The sequence below is a fragment of the Culex pipiens genome, chromosome 3, assembly GCF_016801865.2.
Source record: "Culex pipiens pallens isolate TS chromosome 3, TS_CPP_V2, whole genome shotgun sequence".
Taxonomy (NCBI): domain Eukaryota; kingdom Metazoa; phylum Arthropoda; class Insecta; order Diptera; family Culicidae; genus Culex; species Culex pipiens.
The window spans coordinates 36,619,101-36,644,859 of record NC_068939.1 but is presented as its reverse complement, the minus strand read 5'-3'; the positions used below and the strand labels follow the sequence as shown (position 1 = coordinate 36,644,859).

Genomic DNA, 25,759 nt, shown 5'->3' with positions numbered 1-25,759 from the left:
TTCGGCCACTACCCTATTTTCCACAAGAAACCGGACTTGGACTGACTTGAGGCCGCGTTCCCCACCTTGCTCCGTAAAACGAAAACGAATAACATCTAAATGAAAAAATTACCTCTATATGGCTAATTGCAGATTCTAAAATTCATTAAATTTCCCATAATGTCTCTCGATTTTTCCCAGTTAAGTAATGGAAAAAACCAGAAAATTCAAAACTATGTTTGTATTTTTTCAAAACAATTTTTTAAATAGTTTTGGCAAAAAAGTAGTACTCCAGTTGCGTGTAAAAGACCTTCGTGTAAAATAAACGATGCATTATTTTATGAAATTCTATGTAATTCATTGAAACCTACTTGACCGGAATGTCATATGGCCGAGCGGGCTAAGGCGCCAGTCCCGTTTTTTCGTATTTACAAAAATTGTATATGCAGTCCGTAATATAAAGTGTCTTTTTTTAAGAAGGTTATGTGCACGCTTTTCCATGCAATTTTACCATCGGATTTTTTGCTGTGTAGGGTAGAGTAGTCATCAATGAGACACGTGGAACAATGATAAAATGGCTCTCACAAGTCGTAGTTTCAACCAATCAGGTTCATATTTGGGGGAAAGGTGTGTCTACTGGATACACGTCTGCCATAAAAGTGGCTTCAGTTATGGACGATCCCGTGCAAAGTTATTCATAAATCGCAGTAATTTTGAGTTTTGACCCAGAAGGAGGGTAACCGTATAAATTAGAGCAACACATGTCTCATGGTGAGAAACATTGGAAAGTGATAAACATTGAATAAAGAAGTTGATTAGCGAAAAAATTGTGCACTGTATTCCGCCGGGGAATTGAACCCCGTTCTATCTCATACCGTGAGAACGCATCACCGATCTGCCAACGGAACCAAACCACCGTGCTGAGAGGCGACCTCTTAGAACGTGATCTGTTTCTACTGGGTAATCGTATGACATTTGTTCCATGTCTCCGACGCAACCATAACACCAATTCTTTCGCTCTTCTATTATGTCAATTTCTCTCTCTTTCCAGTGGCTCTCCGAGATCCTTGTGGATCAAGTATATTTTTAGAACCATTTGTGTCGTTGTTCATTAGGGTCATTGGGTGAATACTGAACACCTCGACCCAAATGCGACGTATAAACGCGGTTGCCTACTTGAACAATGACAACATTTGAGTGGATTAAAGCCACCGGCTTATTTTCGCAGTAATTTTGAGTTTTGACCCAGAAGGAGGGTAACCGTATAAATTAGAGCAACACATGTCTCATGGTGAGAAACATTGGAAAGTGATAAACATTGAATAAAGAAGTTGATTAGCGAAAAAATTGTGCACTGTATTCCGTGATGCGTTCTCACGGTATGAGATAGAACGGGGTTCAATTCCCCGGCGGAATACAGTGCACAATTTTTTCGCTAATCAACTTCTTTATTCAATGTTTATCACTTTCCAATGTTTCTCACCATGAGACATGTGTTGCTCTAATTTATACGGTTACCCTCCTTCTGGGTCAAAACTCAAAATTACTGCGAAAATAAGCCGGTGGCTTTAATCCACTCAAATGTTGTCATTGTTCAAGTAGGCAACCGCGTTTATACGTCGCATTTGGGTCGAGGTGTTCAGTATTCACCCAATGACCCTAATGAACAACGACACAAATGCTTCTAAAAATATACTTGATCCACAAGGATCTCGGAGAGCCACTGGAAAGAGAGAGAAATTGACATAATAGAAGAGCGAAAGAATTGGTGTTATGGTTGCGTCGGAGACATGGAACAAATGTCATACGATTACCCAGTAGAAACAGATCACGTTCTAAGAGGTCGCCTCTCAGCACGGTGGTTTGGTTCCGTTGGCAGATCGGTGATGCGTTCTCACGGTATGAGATAGAACGGGGTTCAATTCCCCGGCGGAATACAGTGCACAATTTTTTCGCTAATCAACTTCTTTATTCAATGTTTATCACTTTCCAATGTTTCTCACCATGAGACATGTGTTGCTCTAATTATTCATAAATGTTTGATTCTGGGGTGTAAAAGTAAATTATACACAAAAATTACTTTTTTGCTCGTAGGCTGCCATCTACACCAAAACTAATATTTCTTCAGATTTCTTTCAATGTCCCATAGGGAATGAGTTGGGCCACAATGTCCTTTCATTATGTTTGACCAAAGAATATACCCAGAATCCAGGGCTGTCTCATTGTTCCCCACTCATTTCAGCACATGGGTAACAATGAGACACTTTGATTTTTCTTCGTTAAACTTTTCGAAATCTATGTAAATCTCTCAAAACATGAATTGCAAGAAGTTTTGGCATATTCATTGAGTTTAAACTTCATTTTACCAAAAATATAAAGTTTTTGCGTATAAATATATGGATTTTACAATATTTAGATACTTTTTAGTCTAACTTTTGTTAGTTAAAGATTCAAGTTTGCAAAATTGCTTTAAAATGTTCAAGCCAAGTCACTTGCTATAATACAACACAAAAACATGATGTTTAGCTCGAAAAGTATTGATTTTTATAGAGTGTCGCATTGTTCCCCACCTGTCTCATTGTTCCTGCCAAGTGCGTCTACAATGAGACAGTTGAATAACTCTGGCTGTAGACATCAGATTGATCTCATATTTTGGCCAATGCTAGGACACTTTAACAGAAAGAAAATGTAACAAAAAGCTTATCAAAAAATGCAGATGAAAAAAATACAAAAATCATTGAAAGTTGAAAACCAAAAGTGTCTCATTGATGACTACGCTACCCTATGCTATCGAATCGGTCGTTTCATTTTTCCTAAAAGTTTGTTTGACATAAAATTTCTATCTCTTCAAGGATTTAAAAGGGTAGTAGTGATCAGAGACCAAAATTACCCCTAAGAGCAAAGTTTCAAGGAAATCGAAGAGGTGTGAGTTGGCGGAGAATTACCCTAATGAATTAAAAAAATACATATCGTAGAACCAATTTTAAGATAATTGCAGTTTACATACGGGTCATTCGGGTCATAGAGGGATGGTCCAATCAGCACCAAACTTGGGATTTCTGTTAACTAGCAATAGATGAACGTTCCCTCCAAGTTTGGTCCAAATCGGTGAAGGTCGAGTCCAAAAGTCGACTCAGTTGACCTGGAATGACCCCATATACTATTTTGAATCAATGTTTCACATTATTTAAGGTAAAATTACTCATCGCTACTAAATTCAGTAATGTCTACGAGTTTAGTAATTAATTTTTTTATTCATTTACATTCAAAGCATTTTATTCACATTTTGAGAAATAAAAAACTAGTGTTTCAACAAGTCTTAAAGGCATTTGCTAGAATAACAAGCACAATACTTTTCACAAACTTTAAAAATCTGACAATGAAAAACCCCAAAATAAATAACGAACACCAACTGTACCTGTGACTGCGGCACGGTGTTATCGGCCAGTTAAGTACACAAAACAAAACTCAATGACGATAATGGGGGTTGCTGCTGCCAGGTAATGTTACACGTTTGCCTAATTGGATGATTCACTACTTGGCGATTGAAAAAAGAAAAGAATTGGGCTGACGAATGTTTGGTCGGCTGATTTGATGGCAAATTAGCACATTTCGATGAATCAATATTTGTTACGTTGATTTTTTTTGTGACACATAGCACTTTTTGGAAAGTTTTCGTCGATACTCTCATAGTTCACCTCAATAAGTTTGCGAGCATTATTAGAAATCTTAGTCTCCATACAATTTTGGGGGCTGGTCATACAAAATGGGTATGAAAACGTATGAAATTATGCTGTATGTATCTTGAGAAAAAAAATCTGATCAAAAAATTGTAGGTTATGATTAGGACTTTTCGGAAAAAATAAATACCGTAGAGCAATAGTTCCAGAGATACGATAGTTTTGAAAAAAAAGTTTTTTAATGTTTTGGGTTAAAAAAAACGGTTTATTTTTGTACCGAATCGAATTTGAAATAGAAAAGTACTTCACAACATTTCTTTTTTTTTTTGGTAATAAATAGATACATTTTTTTTTTGATTTTTTCGTATTTTTGCATGATAAAAATACTTTTTGAAAGAAAAGCGCTTCCGAAAATAAATACAGGCTTATAAAATTATTACAGAGCAACATCTTTTTACGCGGTGGCGTTACGCTTTTTGTTTCGTAGATTTCTCTTAAACCATGCAAAACAAAGTACTAGTTGAATTTGCAATTTCAGCAATTTAATCCCATAAATCTCTAGTCTACTAACTTTTTAGTTGAATTAGCCCATTTTTTAGTAGAACCAAGCAAATGTTCGGCTGGGACATAAGTCAACCCATCGATTGGTGGATTTGTCCTTCTCATTTCCTCGAGATCTGCATTCGTGCAAGGACGGCGTCGTTATTGGTCAGAATAACGGTGCTGACTCGAAATCAAGAAGCAACTGGCTCAATTTCTCTAAAAACATAATTTTATCGAATTTTGCAAATACATTTTCAAACGTTTTGAAAAACATCGAGTACCAATGTAGTAACGTGAATATTTTCCCCCTTCTTTCAGGACGCCCGCGTGTGGATCCCCCACCCGGAGACGGTATGGCAGGGTGCGGTGGTGCTCGCCGACTACCGCAAAGACACCGGCACGCTCGAGCTCGTGACGGACCGGGGCGCCGAGAAGGTCACGCTCCAGGTCAAGTCGACCGCCGATCTGCCCCACCTGCGCAATCCGGCCATCCTGATCGGCCAGAATGACCTTACGGCGCTGTCCTACCTGCACGAACCGGACGTGCTGTACAACCTGGAGGTTCGGTTCTGCGACCGGCACGCCATCTACACGTACTGCGGCATCGTGCTGGTGGCGATCAATCCGTATGCAGAGCTGCCGTTGTACGGGCCGGATCTGATCCGGGCGTACCGGGGTCACTCGATGGGCGAGCTGGAGCCGCACATCTTTGCGGTGGCCGAGGAGGCGTACGCCAAGCTGGAGCGGGAGAAATGTGATATTAGTATAATTGTTAGCGGGGAGTCCGGAGCGGGGAAGACCGTTTCGGCGAAGTACGCGATGCGGTATTTTGCTGCGGTTGGGGGTAGCGAATCGGAGACGCAGATCGAGAAGAAGGTACTGGCCAGCAATCCGATCATGGAGGCGATCGGCAATGCCAAGACTACGAGGAATGACAACAGTTCGAGGTTTGGCAAGTTTACCAAGTTGTTGTTTACTAACAATTTGTCCATGATGTCCTTGACTGGGGGGACCATGCAGACGTACCTGTTGGAGAAGTCTCGGGTTGTGTTTCAGGCTCCAGGTGAGCGAAACTACCACATCTTCTACCAACTGTGCGCCTCGAGAAAGCAATATCCGGAGCTGATGTTGGACCATCAGGACAAGTTTCACTTCCTGAACCAGGGTCAATCGCCGGACATTGCGCGTGTGTCGGACGAGGACCAGTTTAAGGAAACGATGAACGCGTTGAAGATCCTCGGGTTTGACGATGGCGAGGTCAACGACATCATGAAGATGCTGGCCGCTGTGCTGCACCTCGGAAACATCGACTTTAGCCACAAGTACAAGAAGCAAACGCAGGAGGTCGACCAGGAGGCTTGCAGCGTTGCGTCCGACGACCTCCATCTGAACATCTTCAGCGACATCCTGAAGCTGAACCGGGACGAGCTGCGCAAGTGGCTCGTGACGCGCCAGATCGAGTCGTTCAATGACAGCGTGCTGATTCCGCAGAACAAACCCCAGTCGGAAGCTTCACGGGATGCGCTTGCGAAGCACGTGTACGCCGAGATGTTCCAGTTTATCGTGAAGAAAATCAACCGGAATTTGGCGGGTGGAAAGAAGCAAAACTGCTTCATCGGTGAGTTGAAATTCTTTTAATTTTCTGAATATTTTACTAAAGAAGACATTCTCCCCGCTAGGCGTCCTCGACATCTACGGCTTCGAAACGTTCGACATCAACTCGTTCGAGCAGTTCTGCATCAACTACGCCAACGAGAAGCTCCAGCAGCAGTTCAACCAGCACGTGTTCAAGCTGGAACAGGAGCAGTACCTGAAGGAGGGCATCGAGTGGAAGATGATCGATTTCTACGACAACCAGCCGTGCATCGATCTGATCGAAGCGAAGCTGGGCATTCTGGACCTGCTCGACGAGGAGTGCCGAATGCCACGCGGCTCGGACGAGTCCTGGGTGGGCAAGCTGATGGAAAAGTGCACCAAGTACAAGCACTTTGACAAGCCCCGGTTCGGCACGAGCGCCTTCCTCATCAAGCACTTCTCCGACACGGTCCAGTACGAGTCGCAGGGCTTCCTGGAGAAGAACCGCGACACCGTGTCGAAGGAGCTGGTCAACGTGCTGCGGATGTCCGAGATGAAACTGTGCCATAAGCTGATGACCGCGCAGGACGAGACGGCGGAAACGCCGGACGTGAGGAGTCCGGGCGTGAAGCTGGTCGTCAGCGCCGCCAAGAGTCAGGTAAGACCGACGCCCCGCTGTCCTGTTGTGATGCGTACTCGTTTCGCTAATGTGTTTGTCCCCCTCTCTTCTCACGCTTCTGTACTTGTTACGTGTCCAACGCCCTCTTGCAGCCTGCAGATAGACGACGAAAGGTTCGTATTGTTCCACTTTCCGCACCTGTTTGTTTTACTATTGCTCGTTTTCGTGTTTGACCAAATTGGCGTCGTTCTAATCGGATTTCTTCCCGCCCGCAGCCGATGACCCAGAAGCAACAGCGCAAGACCGTCGGTTCGCAGTTCCGGGAGAGTTTGACCCTGCTGATTACGACGCTGCACAACACCACACCACACTACGTGCGGTGCATTAAGGTGAGATTTTTTAAGTTATTTTCTACTTACTTCACTTCTTTGTAAGCTCAACTTTGATTAAGATTTAGTTTAAGTTCACTTAGAGCTCCTTATCAATTTTGAGCCCGATCGGAGATTTTTTGTTGCAGTTTAGACTCTTTTAAGAAGAAATTGCTGTATTATTTGATTTCAGTTTAATTTTAGATCAGTTTTAAAATTGATTCAATTCTATTTCAATCCACTTTTAGTTAATTCACTTTGAATTCAGTTTTCGCTATGTTTCAATCCGGGTTTAGCGAAGAATGAGTTCAGTTTCAATTCAATTTCAGGATGGTCTCAATTCAAACATAATTTAATTTGCATTCATATTTTCAATTCAGTCCTATAGTTTTAGTACGGTATGCTGATCGGAAGGAACGCGGTCAAGAAATGTTGCGTGTTCTTTTCGTGACCCCCCCAAGAAAAGTTGACAGTTCGGTATGAGCGCGATTGACGGTGTGCGCGCTTGAGGTTCTTTCGAGGAAAAAATAAAAAGATTGAAAATATTCAAAAGTTAAAATTAAATAGATTAAAAAAAAAATATTCAAAAACTTTAAACAACAATTATAAACAAAATTAAGAAATCAATAATTGAAAATTTCTTTCAAAAAAACAGAAAATTAGAAATTCTTAAAGTCTAAAACTAGAAAAACTAAAATTAAAAAATTATGTAATTATGAAATAAGGAAATTAAAAAATTACGTAATTCTGAAATAAGGAAATTAAAAAATTAGGAAACTAGGAAATCAGGGAATAAGGAAATTTGGAAATTATGATATTAGCAAATTAGTAAAATAAAGAAAATAAGAAAGTTAGGAAATAATGAAATAAGGAAACAAGGAAATTAGGAAATTAGGAAGTTAGAAATTTTGGAAATTATAAAATAAGGCTGGTACAAATGCTTAATTTTTTTCTTGAATTCTTAAATTCTCAAACTCTTAAATTCTTAAATTCTTAAATTCTTAAATTCTTAAATTCTTAAATTCTTAAATTCTTAAATTCTTAAATTCTTAAATTCTTAAATTCTTAAATTCTTAAATTCTTAAATTCTTAAATTCTTAAATTCTTAAATTCTTAAATTCTTAAATTCTTAAATTCTTAAATTCTTAAATTCTTAAATTCTTAAATTCTTAAATTCTTAAATTCTTAAATTCTTAAATTCTTAAATTCTTAAATTCTTAAATTCTTAAATTCTTAAATTCTTAAATTCTTAAATTCTTAAATACTTAAATTCTTAAATTCTTAAATTCTTAAATTCTTAAATTCTTAAATTCTTAAATTCTTAAATTCTTAAATTCTTAAATTCTTAAATTCTTAAATTCTTAAATTCTTAAATTCTTAAATTCTTAAATTCTTAAATTCTTAAATTCTTAAATTCTTAAATTCTTAAATTCTTAAATTCTTAAATTCTTAAATTCTTAAATTCTTAAATTCTTAAATTCTTAAATTCTTAAATTCTTAAATTCTTAAATTCTTAAATTCTTAAATTCTTAAATTCTTAAATTCTTAAATTCTTAAATTCTTAAATTCTTAAATTCTTAAATTCTTAAATTCTTAAATTCTTAAATTCTTAAATTCTTAAATTCTTAAATTCTTAAATTCTTAAATTCTTAAATTCTTAAATTCTTAAATTCTTAAATTCTTAAATTCTTAAATTCTTAAATTCTTAAATTCTTAAATTCTTAAATTCTTAAATTCTTAAATTCTTAAATTCTTAAATTCTTAAATTCTTAAATTCTTAAATTCTTAAATTCTTAAATTCTTAAATTCTTAAATTCTTAAATTCTTAAATTCTTAAATTCTTAAATTCTTAAATTCTTAAATTCTTAAATTCTTAAATTCTTAAATTCTTAAATTCTTAAATTCTTAAATTCTTAAATTCTTAAATTCTTAAATTCTTAAATTCTTAAATTCTTAAATTCTTAAATTCTTAAATTCTTAAATTCTTAAATTCTTAAATTCTTAAATTCTTAAATTCTTAAATTCTTAAATTCTTAAATTCTTAAATTCTTAAATTCTTAAATTCTTAAATTCTTAAATTCTTAAATTCTTAAATTCTTAAATTCTTAAATTCTTAAATTCTTAAATTCTTAAATTCTTAAATTCTTAAATTCTTAAATTCTTAAATTCTTAAATTCTTAAATTCTTAAATTCTTAAATTCTTAAATTCTTAAATTCTTAAATTCTTAAATTCTTAAATTCTTAAATTCTTAAATTCTTAAATTCTTAAATTCTTAAATTCTTAAATTCTTAAATTCTTAAATTCTTAAATTCTTAAATTCTTAAATTCTTAAATTCTTAAATTCTTAAATTCTTAAATTCTTAAATTCTTAAATTCTTAAATTCTTAAATTCTTAAATTCTTAAATTCTTAAATTCTTAAATTCTTAAATTCTTAAATTCTTAAATTCTTAAATTCTTAAATTCTTAAATTCTTAAATTCTTAAATTCTTAAATTCTTAAATTCTTAAATTCTTAAATTCTTAAATTCTTAAATTCTTAAATTCTTAAATTCTTAAATTCTTAAATTCTTAAATTCTTAAATTCTTAAATTCTTAAATTCTTAAATTCTTAAATTCTTAAATTCTTAAATTCTTAAATTCTTAAATTCTTAAATTCTTAAATTCTTAAATTCTTAAATTCTTAAATTCTTAAATTCTTAAATTCTTAAATTCTTAAATTCTTAAATTCTTAAATTCTTAAATTCTTAAATTCTTAAATTCTTAAATTCTTAAATTCTTAAATTCTTAAATTCTTAAATTCTTAAATTCTTAAATTCTTAAATTCTTAAATTCTTAAATTCTTAAATTCTTAAATTCTTAAATTCTTAAATTCTTAAATTCTTAAATTCTTAAATTCTTAAATTCTTAAATTCTTAAATTCTTAAATTCTTAAATTCTTAAATTCTTAAATTCTTAAATTCTTAAATTCTTAAATTCTTAAATTCTTAAATTCTTAAATTCTTAAATTCTTAAATTCTTAAATTCTTAAATTCTTAAATTCTTAAATTCTTAAATTCTTAAATTCTTAAATTCTTAAATTCTTAAATTCTTAAATTCTTAAATTCTTAAATTCTTAAATTCTTAAATTCTTAAATTCTTAAATTCTTAAATTCTTAAATTCTTAAATTCTTAAATTCTTAAATTCTTAAATTCTTAAATTCTTAAATTCTTAAATTCTTAAATTCTTAAATTCTTAAATTCTTAAATTCTTAAATTCTTAAATTCTTAAATTCTTAAATTCTTAAATTCTTAAATTCTTAAATTCTTAAATTCTTAAATTCTTAAATTCTTAAATTCTTAAATTCTTAAATTCTTAAATTCTTAAATTCTTAAATTCTTAAATTCTTAAATTCTTAAATTCTTAAATTCTTAAATTCTTAAATTCTTAAATTCTTAAATTCTTAAATTCTTAAATTCTTAAATTCTTAAATTCTTAAATTCTTAAATTCTTAAATTCTTAAATTCTTAAATTCTTAAATTCTTAAATTCTTAAATTCTTAAATTCTTAAATTCTTAAATTCTTAAATTCTTAAATTCTTAAATTCTTAAATTCTTAAATTCTTAAATTCTTAAATTCTTAAATTCTTAAATTCTTAAATTCTTAAATTCTTAAATTCTTAAATTCTTAAATTCTTAAATTCTTAAATTCTTAAATTCTTAAATTCTTAAATTCTTAAATTCTTAAATTCTTAAATTCTTAAATTCTTAAATTCTTAAATTCTTAAATTCTTAAATTCTTAAATTCTTAAATTCTTAAATTCTTAAATTCTTAAATTCTTAAATTCTTAAATTCTTAAATTCTTAAATTCTTAAATTCTTAAATTCTTAAATTCTTAAATTCTTAAATTCTTAAATTCTTAAATTCTTAAATTCTTAAATTCTTAAATTCTTAAATTCTTAAATTCTTAAATTCTTAAATTCTTAAATTCTTAAATTCTTAAATTCTTAAATTCTTAAATTCTTAAATTCTTAAATTCTTAAATTCTTAAATTCTTAAATTCTTAAATTCTTAAATTCTTAAATTCTTAAATTCTTAAATTCTTAAATTCTTAAATTCTTAAATTCTTAAATTCTTAAATTCTTAAATTCTTAAATTCTTAAATTCTTAAATTCTTAAATTCTTAAATTCTTAAATTCTTAAATTCTTAAATTCTTAAATTCTTAAATTCTTAAATTCTTAAATTCTTAAATTCTTAAATTCTTAAATTCTTAAATTCTTAAATTCTTAAATTCTTAAATTCTTAAATTCTTAAATTCTTAAATTCTTAAATTCTTAAATTCTTAAATTCTTAAATTCTTAAATTCTTAAATTCTTAAATTCTTAAATTCTTAAATTCTTAAATTCTTAAATTCTTAAATTCTTAAATTCTTAAATTCTTAAATTCTTAAATTCTTAAATTCTTAAATTCTTAAATTCTTAAATTCTTAAATTCTTAAATTCTTAAATTCTTAAATTCTTAAATTCTTAAATTCTTAAATTCTTAAATTCTTAAATTCTTAAATTCTTAAATTCTTAAATTCTTAAATTCTTAAATTCTTAAATTCTTAAATTCTTAAATTCTTAAATTCTTAAATTCTTAAATTCTTAAATTCTTAAATTCTTAAATTCTTAAATTCTTAAATTCTTAAATTCTTAAATTCTTAAATTCTTAAATTCTTAAATTCTTAAATTCTTAAATTCTTAAATTCTTAAATTCTTAAATTCTTAAATTCTTAAATTCTTAAATTCTTAAATTCTTAAATTCTTAAATTCTTAAATTCTTAAATTCTTAAATTCTTAAATTCTTAAATTCTTAAATTCTTAAATTCTTAAATTCTTAAATTCTTAAATTCTTAAATTCTTAAATTCTTAAATTCTTAAATTCTTAAATTCTTAAATTCTTAAATTCTTAAATTCTTAAATTCTTAAATTCTTAAATTCTTAAATTCTTAAATTCTTAAATTCTTAAATTCTTAAATTCTTAAATTCTTAAATTCTTAAATTCTTAAATTCTTAAATTCTTAAATTCTTAAATTCTTAAATTCTTAAATTCTTAAATTCTTAAATTCTTAAATTCTTAAATTCTTAAATTCTTAAATTCTTAAATTCTTAAATTCTTAAATTCTTAAATTCTTAAATTCTTAAATTCTTAAATTCTTAAATTCTTAAATTCTTAAATTCTTAAATTCTTAAATTCTTAAATTCTTAAATTCTTAAATTCTTAAATTCTTAAATTCTTAAATTCTTAAATTCTTAAATTCTTAAATTCTTAAATTCTTAAATTCTTAAATTCTTAAATTCTTAAATTCTTAAATTCTTAAATTCTTAAATTCTTAAATTCTTAAATTCTTAAATTCTTAAATTCTTAAATTCTTAAATTCTTAAATTCTTAAATTCTTAAATTCTTAAATTCTTAAATTCTTAAATTCTTAAATTTTTAAATTCTTAAATTCTTAAATTCTTAAATTCTTAAATTCTAAAATTCTTAAATTCTTAAATTCTTAAATTCTTAAATTCTTAAATTCTTAAATTCTTATATTCTTAAATTCTTAAATTCTTAAATTCTTAAATTCCTAAATTCTTAAATTTTTAATTCTTAAATTCTTAAATTTTTGAATTCTTAAATTTTTAAATTCCTAAATTCTTAAATTTCTTAAATTTCTAAATTCTTAATTTTACGTTCTAGATTTTTTTTTAATTTTGGAAGAAATATAGTTTTCGAGGTTTTCGTAAATTTGTATTTACGAATTTCTATATTTCCGATTTTTTAAACTTTTGAAATTTCGACTTGTACATTCGTTTAGAATTTGAATATTTTGAGCTATTGAATTTATAAAAAAAAATATTAAAATTATTATTCCATTCTGCATAGTGCATATTTTGAATTTTGAATTTCCAAATTTCAGAATTTTGTTGAAATTTTCTTTATTATTTAAAAAAAAACAGTAATTTGACATTTCTGAAATGTTTGTTTTTTTCATATTTTTCTATTTGTTGTTTTGTTGGATTTAAAAAATTCAGATTATTATTGTATTTTCAGTAAGAACATAGATATTTGTATGATCATTGTCAAGTTTAATTTCACTCTGATTTACTTCATTTTGGTCCCGCGAGTGTGGATCAATCGGACAGCGCAGGGGACTCGTAATCCAGAGGTAGCTGGTTGGTACTAGCAATAAATAGTTGGTGACACGATGGCCGACATCTACAAAGACAACTTCTTTCTTTTTACTCCATTTCGACCAAAAAACTAAATCTGTCCTTTTAATTTCATTATTCTGCATTTTGAGATTCGGCGGGAATTTTAAATATTATTATATCCAATACAAAATTATTAAAACATTTGTAATTATCAGTCGCATTCAAAAAGGAAAATTACAATTCTTTGATTTTTTCATCAAAACATATAACAAACAAGCACCGCGCGAAGAAACGTCAAACGGAATCTTTCCGTTTCTGTTACTTTTCAGCTGCGTACCGCTTAAGAAAAATCTTTTCGTGACCCTTTCCGTGTTTCTCGGCACTGGCTGAACCGATTTGACCCAAACCTGTTGCATTCGACTTGGTTTAGGGTCCCATAGATCGAGTTTTATACAGATTGAAGTTTCGATAAGTAGTTCAAAAGTTATGTATAAAAATGTGTTTTCACATATATCCGGATCTCACTTAAATGTATGTAAACTATGTCCGGGTCTATCATCCGACCCATCGTTGGTTAGGTTATCAAAAGACCTTTCCAACGAGCCTAAAACATTGAAGATCTGGCAACCCTGGTCTCGAGATAGGTTATGTTTTCTTAACATTTTTTTTCCTCATTGTACCAGTGTTACAAAAATGATAAATCATATGCTTTAGTTATAAAAATGAACAGTGTTTAAATCACGAAAAGCAAACTAAAGCTGAAGAGCCACAGCTGACCACTTATTATGTTAATCAGATGTAATTATTATAAAAAAGATTCAATAAAGTATATTTAATTAAAAATTTGGTGTTGCTCAATTTCAACTCAAACCTCCACTAACTCCACTTCCAGCCCAACGAGGACAAGGCCGCTTTCAAGTGGGAGCCGCCCAAGATCGTGCAGCAGCTGCGGGCGTGTGGCGTGCTCGAGACGGTCCGCATCTCGGCGGCCGGCTTCCCGTCGCGCTGGACGTACGAGGACTTTTACGAGCGCTACCGGTTGCTGTGCAAGCGCGTCCAGATCGTGGACTGGAACGTGAAGGCCACCTGCACGAACATTGTGCGCAACTGGCTGACCGACTCGGACAAGTACCGGCTGGGCAACACGCAGATTTTCTTCCGCGCTGGGCAGGTCGCGTACCTGGAGCAGCTGCGCAGTGACGTCCGCAAGAAGCACATCATTCTGGTGCAGTCGCTGATAAGGCGGTTTATCTGCAGGAACAAATATTTGCGGCTCAAGCGGACGGCTCTGGGGTTGCAGCGGCACGTCCGGGGGATGTTGGCGAGAAAGTGCGTTTTAGATGTTTGAGGAAGGGTTCAGAACTCAGTACTAATTGTGGTTTCATTGCAGGAAAGCGGACAATCTGCGAAAGAATCGGGCAGCGATCAAGATCCAGCGCTACATGCGAGGTTGGTTACAACGGACCAAGTACCAGAGGACTCGCAAAACGGTTCTGGGACTGCAAACCTACGCTCGTGGGATGCTTGCCCGGAGGAAGTTCAAGCTGGCGTTGGACAACTACAAGGCCATACAGATTCAACGGCTTTGCCGCGGTTATTTGGCTCGTCAACGAGCTCAGAAGCATTTGGCCAGTATCATCAAGTGTCAGGCGACCGTGCGGCGTTTCTTGGCTCGTCGTCTCTACAAACGCTTGAAGGCAGAAGCTCGCACGATCTCCCACATCCAGAAGATGTACAAGGGTTTGGAGAACAAGATCATCGAACTGCAGCAGCGTTACGATACGCTGTCGAAGGAGAGTGCTGTTTTGAAGAAGCAGAACGCGGAAATTCCAGAAATGCGACAAAAGTTGGACGAAACGAGGCGGATGCAGAACGAGCTGAAGGCGCTGAAGTTGCAGCTGGAGCAGAAGGACGAAAAGTTGCTGATCGTGATCAAGCAGCTCGAGAACGAGCGTGACGAAAAGATGATCTTGCTGGAGGAAAAGCAAAAAGAGGAAGAAGAACGGATGAAGGAACGTGCCCAGATGGAACAAGACCTGGCCAAAATGCGCGATCAGGTTAACGAGATCAACAACGTGACCAAGATCGAGCGGGATCGGCTACTCTCCCAAGCGGACACCAACGAGATTCACGCGGCCTACCAGCGCATGGTCAAGGACAAAGATCAACTGGAGGGTGAAAACAATGCGCTGAGGCACGAACTGCGTCGCCTGCAGCACATGATCACCAACAATCACGACCTGAAGACGCACTCGCGATCGGTGAGCAACGCGTCCAGCACCAACGAGGAGGACTACGGGTACAACTCGGGCAAAAACACGCTGGAGATTCGGCCCTCGCCGCTGTCCTACGAAGGTGAAATAAACAACAACCTCAAGTTGGTTAGTGGTAATGTTAGTGCCGTTCCGCCGTTGTTGGGTGGCCCCCGGACCAGTGTGTCCGTTGCTCCTCCCCCCGTTACCGGTAGTAGTAGCGTGAGCAGTACCAGCAGCAGCAGTATTGGTGGTACCCCATCGATAGGTAACCACATTTCTAGTCAAAGAGCTTCCACCGAAGCGTCCGCCGCCAAGGGTAGAGTGTCCATGAGCGATTACGATCGCTTGTTCCGGACACCACCGGAGTCCTTCAGTATGTTGCAAGGTAGGAGCGGTGTGGTTGGTCGGGATTTGCGTGCCACTAATCGGACTAATATCTTGGAGTTGGCGTGTTTGTGTGTGTTTTCTTTTTCCTTAAACAATTCTTTTGACCCTTCAACAAAGTATAGTTTCTGCTGAGTGCATTCTTAGGCGCAGTACGCACCTCTCAAAAATTGGGGTTGAGAACAGCTTTAAAAAAGGACCTAAGAGAGGAAGCAACTAAAAAAATAATTCTGAAATTTAAATATTCAGGAACTCAAAAATATTAAATCACACAATTAAAAATTAAATAATTATAAGAATCACAAAAGTTTTAAGATAAATTTTTAAAATTTTAAAAATTTCAGAAATCTGAATATTTTTCAAGGATTTTTTGAAATGTTAACAATTTTAATAATTTTGAGAATTGCAATAATTTTAATAATTCAAGAAGTTTAAGGGTTTAAAAAAACTCAAGAATTTAAAATAAAAATAAAAATTTAAATAATTTCAAGATTTTTGATAATTAAAAAATAAAGTTTAATGAATTTTTATTTCAACATTTATTTAAAAAAATCAAGAATTTTAATAAATATAATAATTTTTAAGAATTAAAACAATATTACAAATTTAAATAATTTCAAAAAATTAAAAAAAAAAAGAATTATAAGCATTTGAAGAATTTCAAGAATTTTAAGAATTATACTGCCGTTCTACGCATAATTGTCCCATGTCATTTTTGGACGATTTTGACTTTTTGACATTTTTAAGTTTTGTTTGTCGTATACTTTTAGAAAAACACATAAAATCTAGTACTATGTATGTTTGTCCCATCGTTACACTTGTACGCATAATTGTCCCACCAAGTATTTTCGCTCATAGAATCATTAGTTTAACGAAGCATTATGCCTTGTTTACCTATTGTATAGCAAGAGAATCATAAGTAAGAGTGATAAACTACAAACTGGGGCGATTGGGGACACATAGGACGGATAGGAACCCACGGGATAATTATGCGTAGAAACACAGAAATCGGTCGAAAAATTTCTATAGCGTTTTTCTCAGTTGCACTTTTTTGAACATGGGACAATTATGCGTAGAACGGCAGTATAGGCATTTGACAAATTTCAAGAATTTTAAAAATTTCAGGAATTTTTAAAAAATTTAAAATTTTAAGAATTGTAAGAATTTTAGAAATTTTAAAATTTTTAAGAATTTTAAGAATTTTAAAAAAATTTAGAATTTTAAAAATTTTAAGAATTTTAAGAATCTTACGAATTTTAAGAATTTTAAGAATTTTAAGAATTTTATAAATTTTAAGAATTTTAAGAATTTTAAGAATTCTAAGAATTTTAAGAATTTTAAAAATTTTAAGAATTTAAGAATTCTAAGAATTTTAAGAATTTTAAGAATTTTAAGAATTTTAAGAATTTTAGGAATTTTAAGAAATTTAAGAATTTTAAGAATTTTAAGAATTTTAAGAATTTTAAGAATTTTAAGAATTTTAAGAATTTTAAGAATTTTAAGAATTTTAAGAATTTTAAGAATTTTAAGAATTTTAAGAATTTTAAGAATTTTAAGAATTTTAAGAATTTTAATAATTTTAATAATTTTATGAATTTTAAGAATTTTAAGAATTTTAAGAATTTTCAGAATTTTCAGAATTTTAAGAATTTTAAAAATTTTAAGAATTTTAAGAATTTTAAGAATTTTAAGAATTTTAAGAATTTTAAGAATTTTAAGAATTTTAAGAATTTTAAGAATTTTAAGAATTTTAAGAATTTTAAGAATTTTAAGAATTTTAAGAATTTTAAGAATTTTAAGAATTTTAAGAATTTTAAGAATTTTAAGAATTTTAAGAATTTTAAGAATTTTAAGAATTTTGAGAATTTTAAGAATTTTAAGAATTTTAAGAATTTTAAGAATTTTAAGAATTTTAAGAATTTTAAGAATTTTAAGAATTTTAAGAATTTTAAGAATTTTAAGAATTTTAAGAGTTTTAAGAATTTTAAGAATTTTAAGAATTTTAAGAATTTTAGGAATTTTAAGAAATTTAAGTAATTTAAGAATTTTAATAGTTTTAAGAACTTTAAGAACTTTAAGAGTTTTAAGAATTTTAAGAATTTTAAGAATTTTAAGAGTTTCAACAATTTTTAGAATTTTTAAAATTTTAAGAATTTTAAGAATTTTTAGAATTTTTAGAATTTTAATAATTTTAATAATTTTATGAATTTTAAGAATTTTAAGAATTTTAAGAATTTTAAGAATTTTTAGAATTTTTAGAATTTTTAGAATTTTTAGAATTTTTAGAATTTTAGAATTTTTAGAATTTTTAGAATTTTTAGAATTTTTAGAATTTTTAGAATTTTTAGAATTTTTAGAATTTTAAGAATTTTTAGAATTTTTAGAATTTTTAGAATTTTAAGAATTTTTAGAATTTTAAGAATTTTAAGAATTTTGAGAATTTTAAGATTTTTAAGAATTTTGAAAATTTTAAGAATTTTAAGAATTTTAATAATTTTAAAAAATTTAAGAATTTTAAGAGTTTTAAAAATTTTAAGAATTTTAAAAATTTTAAGAATTTTAAGAATTTTCAAATTATTAAGAATTTGAAAGATTTCAAGAATTTTAGAAATTTTAAGAATCATAAGAATAAAAAAATTAAGAATATTTAAAGTGTTTAAAATGTTTAGAATTTTCACAATTTTTAAAAATTTGTCTATTCAATAGTTTAGTTATAAGTAATAATGTCGATTGAACTACGATGTAAAACACAGCTGAAATGAACACCAAAACTCTGTTACGTACTTAAATGGACTCATTGCAACTTAATTATTCACAAATAAAAACGGATTGAAAATTGAATTGAAGAATTTTAACATTTAGAAGAAATTAAAAAATAGAGTTTAATGAATTCGAAAAAAACATGTTTTTTTTAGAATGTAAAGATTCTTAAGAATTTTATGATTTTTAAGATCTTTATGAATTTTATGAAATTTTAAGAATTTACAGAAATCTGACGAATTGAAAAAATATATTTTTTTAGGAATTAAAAACTATTTTAGAACCTTTTAAAGTTTAAAAAGTCTAAAAATAAAAAAAATCGAATTTTCAGCAAAAAATTTAATTATTGAAAAATTAAAAAAAATTGAATATCCGATAGAAAAAATAAGATTTTAGATAATTTAAGAGTATTTTTAAATTAATGATTTTTGAACTCGTTAATTTTTTTATCTTCTGTTTTTTTTTTAAATATATTTTGAATGTTTTAATCGTTTTTTTTTTATAAAACAATTTTAGGTCTTAAAAATGTGCAAGTTTAAAAAAATAATATATATAAGAATTACAACAATTTTTGACAGATTTTAAGAATATTCGAAATTTGAAGAATTATATTTTAAGAATTTTAAAAAATTTCAGAATCTGAAGAATTGAAAGATTTAAAAATAATAAGAATATATATATTTTTTTTAATTTGCAGAATTTATGGAACTTAAAGAAAACTGTTTTTAAATTTAAAGCATTTTTAAAATTTCAAAATTTAATTTAGGTACTTAAGAATTTAAAATTATTAGTATCTTATAACAATTTGAAATATTTTAATATTTTTTTACAAAATTCGCAAGCGCTCCTTCGGAGCTCCGTATTAGCTTAAATATCTACTTTATTTTAATCAGACGCTTCCAGGTTGTGGTATAAATATTCTTTTGTTTTTGTTCCAGTCACTAAACAAGGACTTGCAGTCCTAGGATCCTGAGGTGGAATTGTTTGAAGTTCATCTGCTAACATTCCCGGTTATTAAAATTGTGGTTTCCGTTCAACCTAATACCCCGTTGATAAACTTGTGTGACGTATTCTACGATTCTACCACTAACATTACCCTAACATTCCCTCCCTAGTTTAGGCCCAAACTAACCCCGAATTTCCTCCCGCAGACCACTCCACGCCAAACACCACCGAAACGCCGGAGAAGGACCAGACCGCCATCATCCTGAAGATGCGCAAGCTGTTCGAGCAGGAAAAGGACAAGAGCGACCAGCTGCGCAAGGAGGTGGCCCGGTTCCGCAAGAGTTCCTCGCTCAGCACGGAGGACTCGATCCGGGCTTCCGAGCTGGAGGTCGAGATCGAGAAGCTGCGGCAGGACTACAATTTGCTTCGGAACAGTATTAAGCGTGGCGTTGAGGAGCGCGAAATGGAGGCGCAATATCTGGCACTTCAGGAGGAGTTGAAGCGTCGCCGGGAGGAGTGCATCTCGCTGAAGGCGGTGCTGGCGCAGCAGAGTCAGAGCTTGAGGACGCTTGGTCAGTCGAGGGGGAATAATAATGGCGATAGCAGCATGAGCAGGATTCATGACGAGGGCGAGCTGATGGAGGCGTTCCAGGCGCAGAAACTGGTCAATAGACAGCTGGAGGCGGAGTTGAGTGCCATGATGGAAGCGAACAACGAAACGCTGGTGGAGAACAACAAGTTGTTTGAGGCTTTGCGGAAGGAAGTGGGCGATTTGCAGAGTATACTGCAGAGCAGACTTGAGAACACGGAGAATGCGGACGTGGAGACGCTCAGGTTGAACGAGCAGTACCTGAGGCATGAGTTGAAGAAGTCGACGGCGGCGTACGTTGAGTTGCAGGAACAGATCAACGAACTGCTGGTGAAGATCAACGAGCTGACCAAGAAGAACCACATTTTGTCGAATCGGTTGAGGGATCACGGGTTGAACGATTCGATACTGATGAACGAAGAGTTCCAGAACATGGTGACGGTCAAGAAGAAGGCTCAGTCGAACCAGGGTATTCTGAAGTATCGCCACGAGGATGAAACGAAGATCATTCAGCGGTTGGTGACCGATTTGAAGCCGCGCGTTGCTGTTACGCTTGTGACGAGCTTGCCGGCCTACGTTGTGTTTATGTGTATTCGGTACACCGATTTGGTCAACACGGATCAGCACGTGCGCTCGCTGCTGACGCGGTTTGTGCAGATGATCAAGCGACTGTTCAAGGCACCGAACCCGGCCGAGATCCGGGTCATGTGGCTAGTCAATACACTCACGTAAGTCTCTGGTTTGAAACGTTTTGCGATCTTTTGACAAGCGAATAACTTCCTTTTCAGGTTACACAACCTGCTGAAGCAGTTTGGCGGCTACCCGGAGTACATGCAGTACAACACCGAGCCGCAGAACCAGCAGCAGCTGAAGAACTTTGACCTGTCCGAGTACCGGCAGGTGATCCACGAGACGATCATCCTGATGCACGGCGTGCTGCTGCGGCAGGTGCAGGAATCGATCAAACAGTTCATCGTGCCGGCCATCCTCGACCACGACGAAACTTCGCGAGGAAAGAGCCGCGGCCGGACAATGTCGCTGGACATGTCGCCCGAGCAGAACCGCGAGCCCAAGACGCTCGTCCAGCAGCTGGACATCTTCTACAAGCACCTGAGCAGCTTCGGCATGGAGAATTACTACATCGAGCAGATCTGCAAGCAGGTGAGTTTGATGATTGCTACTGTTGATCAACTCGTCTTCTGAACTTCTTTCCTTTTTCCAGCTAATGTACTACATCTGCGCGGTGGCCGTCAACAGTCTAATGCTGCGCGGTGATCTCTGCATGTGGAAGACGGGCATGAAGATCCGCTACAACGTGGGCTGTCTGGAGAGCTGGGTGCGCACCATGTCGATGGACCCGGACGTGGTGAAACCGCTGGAGCCACTGATTCAAATCTCCCGCATCCTCCAAGCTCGCAAAACCGAAGAGGACGTCCAGACGCTGCTCGAGCTGAGCACGTGCCTCACGACGGCGCAGATCTTGAAGGTTTGTTTCAAAATTTAATTTGTTGTAGAACCCGACAACAATTCAAAAAAATCATTTTACAGATCATCAAATCGTACACGACGGACGACTGCGAGAACGAAATCAAGCCGATCTTCATCGAGAAGCTGACGAAGCAGCTGAACGAGCGCTCGCAGCAGAGCGAAGCCGACACGTACATGATGGACGAGGAGATCGTCAGCCCGCTGGTCGTGGTGTACAAGTACAGCGAGGTGAACCTGGAAGAGGTCGACATCCCGGACGACCTCAACCTGGGCGGGTTGATCACGAAGATCTAGGCGGGGCTCGGGTAAGTACCACGTTCCACTGTTTGTTGTTTATATTTTGCGTTGGAGGGGAACTAATAGAGTGAGAGACGCGTTGTTAGAAAGCAGACAGAGAGCGAGCATCTATTTACAAACCTTAAAAAAAACTTCAAGTTCCAAACAGAAATCAATCGTACCTTTTTGCTACGAGATTGCTTTCGTACGTATTTTTGCTGAAGAAAAATTGGCCTTCATCACTAGGAAACTGAATAATCAAGTCGATTCAAAATCAACGGTTTCTGCCTTTTCCGTAAAGAGTGTAAACTTTAAGTGCATTTATTAGTTTTTTTTCGCGAAGGGGTAAGGGGTGTAGTCTGCCAAGCAGATCGCTGCCACCCCCGCGGTCAAAGATTGTACACTGTAATATATTGTTGAGTTATATTTGCCCTCGCCTCGCGTGTGAATATTTAGAACTGTTGGCGAATCAGAAGAGGGAACTCCAGCAATAAGAAGGAGATTATTTATTGAACCTGACACAGAGAGATGATAAAAATCGTTATATTACCAATATTATATATATCATGTTAGGGCATTCCAACTGAAGCAAAAGCAAGCAGCACTCTCAATAATCGTTTAACGCGAAAGCAAAGTACCTATTGATGGATAGTAAAATTTAGCAGATATATATATAAACGAAGAAACCACTCCATACTAGCATTTATCGTGATAGAAATTGTTGTACTTACTAGCAGTGAGTAAAGAGAAAATAAACGAAAGTAGTGTATTTACCAAATATACAAACATTGGCGAAAAAAACAAGTTCCAACACGAATTGGGCGTAACGGTTCAATAACGATGATGTGATGAGAAAGTCCCTTACTAACCAGTATTATAGTTCCCAACATTAACATATAATTTCGAGCAAAAAAAACAAAGGTTTTCAAAGCGAGTACTGGCCACCAACGGCGCCCGCCATGTCAGTTTATAGATCTCGGGGAAATGGGACAGGAATGTTAGTGAAATCAAATGTTCAGAAATTACCACAAAAAGCTTCTCTTCTAGTTAGTGGATTTGTTTTTAGTAAATTTCGAGATAAATTCCGTATGATCGAGCATTGGAAAAATCATTATTTTGTTGACAGCATTAGCTAACCAATTTTTCCACTTGACAAATTGTAATCATCTACGGCCGTAATTAAAATAAAATGAAAAATTGCTCTACACTAGTTCAGTTGATATGCATTAGTTTTCAAAAAATGTAAAATTTTAGGAAGTCATAGCTTGCAAATTGACCGAAGACATCAAATCGATCAGAAAATGTATTGCGCGTATTCCCGAAAAAGACACGCGGCATACCAGCCTCGAAACGACGCGCCGCACTTTCGGCAAATGCGCGCTGTCAAATCCCATACTGTGCGTTTTGTTTTTGTTGATCTTCTTCTTCGAATTGCATGGCATTGTTGCCGGAAATGTTTTCAATTGCACCAAAAGTGCAGAAAATCGTTGGCAACAGTGTCTGCGGCACATTCTGAAATGCCGCGCGGCGTGTACCTTCGAAAGAAACGGACAATATTTCTTGAGATACAGATTTAAGATTTTTTTCTCAGCCCTTTTCTGTGGGCAGCTCCCAAATTTGTATGGAGACTTGTATGAGGAAAGTAATGATGAAAAACGGCTTATTTGTAACTAAGGAATCAATGGACAAAGTTTCATACAAATTTTAAAAAAAGAGTGAAAAGTCAAACTGCGAAATTCTACAGAATTGCTCAAGACGGTTTCAGTTCCAGCTAATTTCATAAAATTTTTAATTACTGCTCTTGATTCCATGATTCCATGATTTTCAATTGGTTCTCATTCAAGTATTTCCAACTTGCATGCAAGTCAAATTTTATTTTTAAAATGGCTATAAATATGCGTAAAAACAATCAAATTTTAAAAACCAGGGGTGTTTCAGAAAGGGGAAAACGTGAACTTTAAGATACACGTATTGGTTTAGTTGTTTATTCAATAGTTCTTTTGTAAAATAGTCGACAAAGTAGCAAATTTTGGCCTAAACTAACATTTCAAACGGGTGTATCTCAAAATTGGGACCATTTGGAGCAATTCTGGACCCGGATTCGGATTCAGCAGGCAAAATTCTACTAGGAACACATATACTCGTCTCAGAGACAAGAAACATTTGATTTTTTGTTGAACTGTGTAATCTATCGTCATCGTTATCATAATTTTGATAATTCTATCGGCGATAATGTTATCGCCAACAACGGACGATAACTCATTTTTAAATTTTTGCTTAAATTAACTTAATCCATCAATATCATGTTAAATTTTTACTGCATCCGCTTAAAATATATTTTTTGACAATGTAGGAAGTTTCATAGCATAAATACTTAAATTTTCACAAAATATCTTTTTTTATAACTAAAATTTTCATAATTTGCAATATGGGTATCAAACGAAGCGAAATATTATCTGCTTTTTCACTGTTTTAGAGTTTTTGAATGAAATACTTAAATTTTCACAAAATACCGTATTTTCTCGAAAATACTCAAATTTTTATTATTCGCAATATGGGTATCCAACGATTCGAAATTTTGCACGTGTTTCTACTGTTTTACAATTTTTGAATGAAATACTGAAATTTTCACAATATCCCGTATTTTCTCGAAAACACTATTTTTTTATAAATCGCAATATGGGTATCAAACGATTAGAAATTTTGCATGCATTTTCACTGTTTTAGAGTTTTTTGAATGAAATACTAAAATTTTCTCAAATACCATATTTTTTTGAAAATACTCAAATTTTCATGATTTGCAACATGGGTATCAAACGAAACGAAATTTTACCTGCTTTTTCACTGGTTTAAAGTTTTTTGATTGATATACTTAATTTTCATAAAATATCGTATTTTTTGAATGTACTTAAATTTTCATAATTTTTCAATTTGGGTATCAATAGAAGCGAAATTTTACCTGCATTTTCTTTGTTTTAGAGTTTTTAATGAAATACTAAAATTTTCACAAAATATCGTATTTTCTCGAAAATACTCAAATTTTTATGTTTCGCAATATGTTTCTACTGTTTTAAAATTTTTGAATGAAAAACTCAAATTTTCACAATATCCCGTATTTTCTCGAAAACACTATTTTTTTTATAAATCACAATATGGGTATCAAACGATTTGAAATTTTGCATGCATTTTCATTGTTTTAGATTTTTTTAAATGAAATACTTAAATTTTCACAAAATACCATATTTTTTTGAAAATATTCAAATTTTCATAGTTTGCAATGGGTATCAAACAAAGCGAAATTTTGTGTGCTTATAACTTTTATTAGATATATTTGTAAATACTCAAATTTTCGCAAAATACCGTATTTTTCGAAAATAATTATTTTTTTTAAATTTACATGATGAATACCAAGCGAAGCGAAATTGTTTATGTATTTTCACTGTTCTTTTAAAGTATGAAATGCCCTAGTTTTCAAAAAAATACCGTAATAACCCCGAGCAGTTCGCGTGTAATCGTCTTCTCCACCAACCCTTTATCCTTAAAGCTCCTCAGTAAATAGGTATTTTTTCATAAAATTATATTTATTAGGTCCCTTTCGATATTAGGCCCTTAAAATTTTATCCTTTTTTTCGGTATTTTGTAATAATTTTAGTATTTCTTTCATAAAACTCTAAAACAGTGAAAATGCATGCATAATTTCGAATCGTTTGATACCCATACAAGGCTTTCTAGGCCCACTGAAAAAATATAATTTAACCCAAAAATGACGACCTTCACGTCACAGTGTCCTGATGCAAACAATGATCGAGCTCGAGCTGTCACAGCCCTGCGAAGTATGTTGGCTGACATATCGGACGGTCAGTAAAAAAAAACCAGCTAGAAGTCGCCTGACAAAAAAAAACTTTTGCTGGAAAGAGATAGGAAACCTGATGCAAACAAACCTCCAGCTGTAATGTAAACATACTATGAATGTGTTGGTAAATTTCTGATTAGAAAGCCTTATTGCGAATTATAAAAAATTAAGTATTTTCGAGAAAATACGGTAGTTTCTGAAAATTTTAGTATTTCATTCAAGAAATTCTTAAACATAAAAAATGCATGCAAATTCAACATAATTTGGTTGGATTTTGTCAATTT

The 25,759-nt window shown here is 32.8% G+C and overlaps 1 protein-coding gene across 3 annotated transcripts in view; it reads left to right on the top strand.

The window, feature by feature from the left end:
- LOC120415771 (unconventional myosin-Va) overlaps positions 1–23,090 on the top strand; it is a 49,396-nt gene extending 26,306 nt beyond the window's left edge. Inside the window, exons 2-11 of one of the 3 annotated variants that reach the window (XM_039577389.2) lie at positions 4,521–5,820; positions 5,882–6,435; positions 6,549–6,569; positions 6,672–6,785; positions 13,818–14,254; positions 14,316–15,280; positions 19,476–20,586; positions 20,647–21,019; positions 21,081–21,344; positions 21,407–23,090. In XM_039577389.2, coding sequence (XP_039433323.1) covers positions 4,521–5,820; positions 5,882–6,435; positions 6,549–6,569; positions 6,672–6,785; positions 13,818–14,254; positions 14,316–15,280; positions 19,476–20,586; positions 20,647–21,019; positions 21,081–21,344; positions 21,407–21,640 — 5,373 coding nt within the window. In that variant the 3' untranslated portion in view covers positions 21,641–23,090. Of the gene's footprint in view, positions 1–4,520; positions 5,821–5,881; positions 6,436–6,548; positions 6,570–6,671; positions 6,786–13,817; positions 14,255–14,315; positions 15,566–19,475; positions 20,587–20,646; positions 21,020–21,080; positions 21,345–21,406 lie in introns of all 3 variants that reach the window. The other 2 variants (XM_039577387.2, XM_039577388.2) reach the window with 2 other exon arrangements.
- The last annotated feature ends 2,669 nt before the right edge of the window (positions 23,091–25,759 follow it).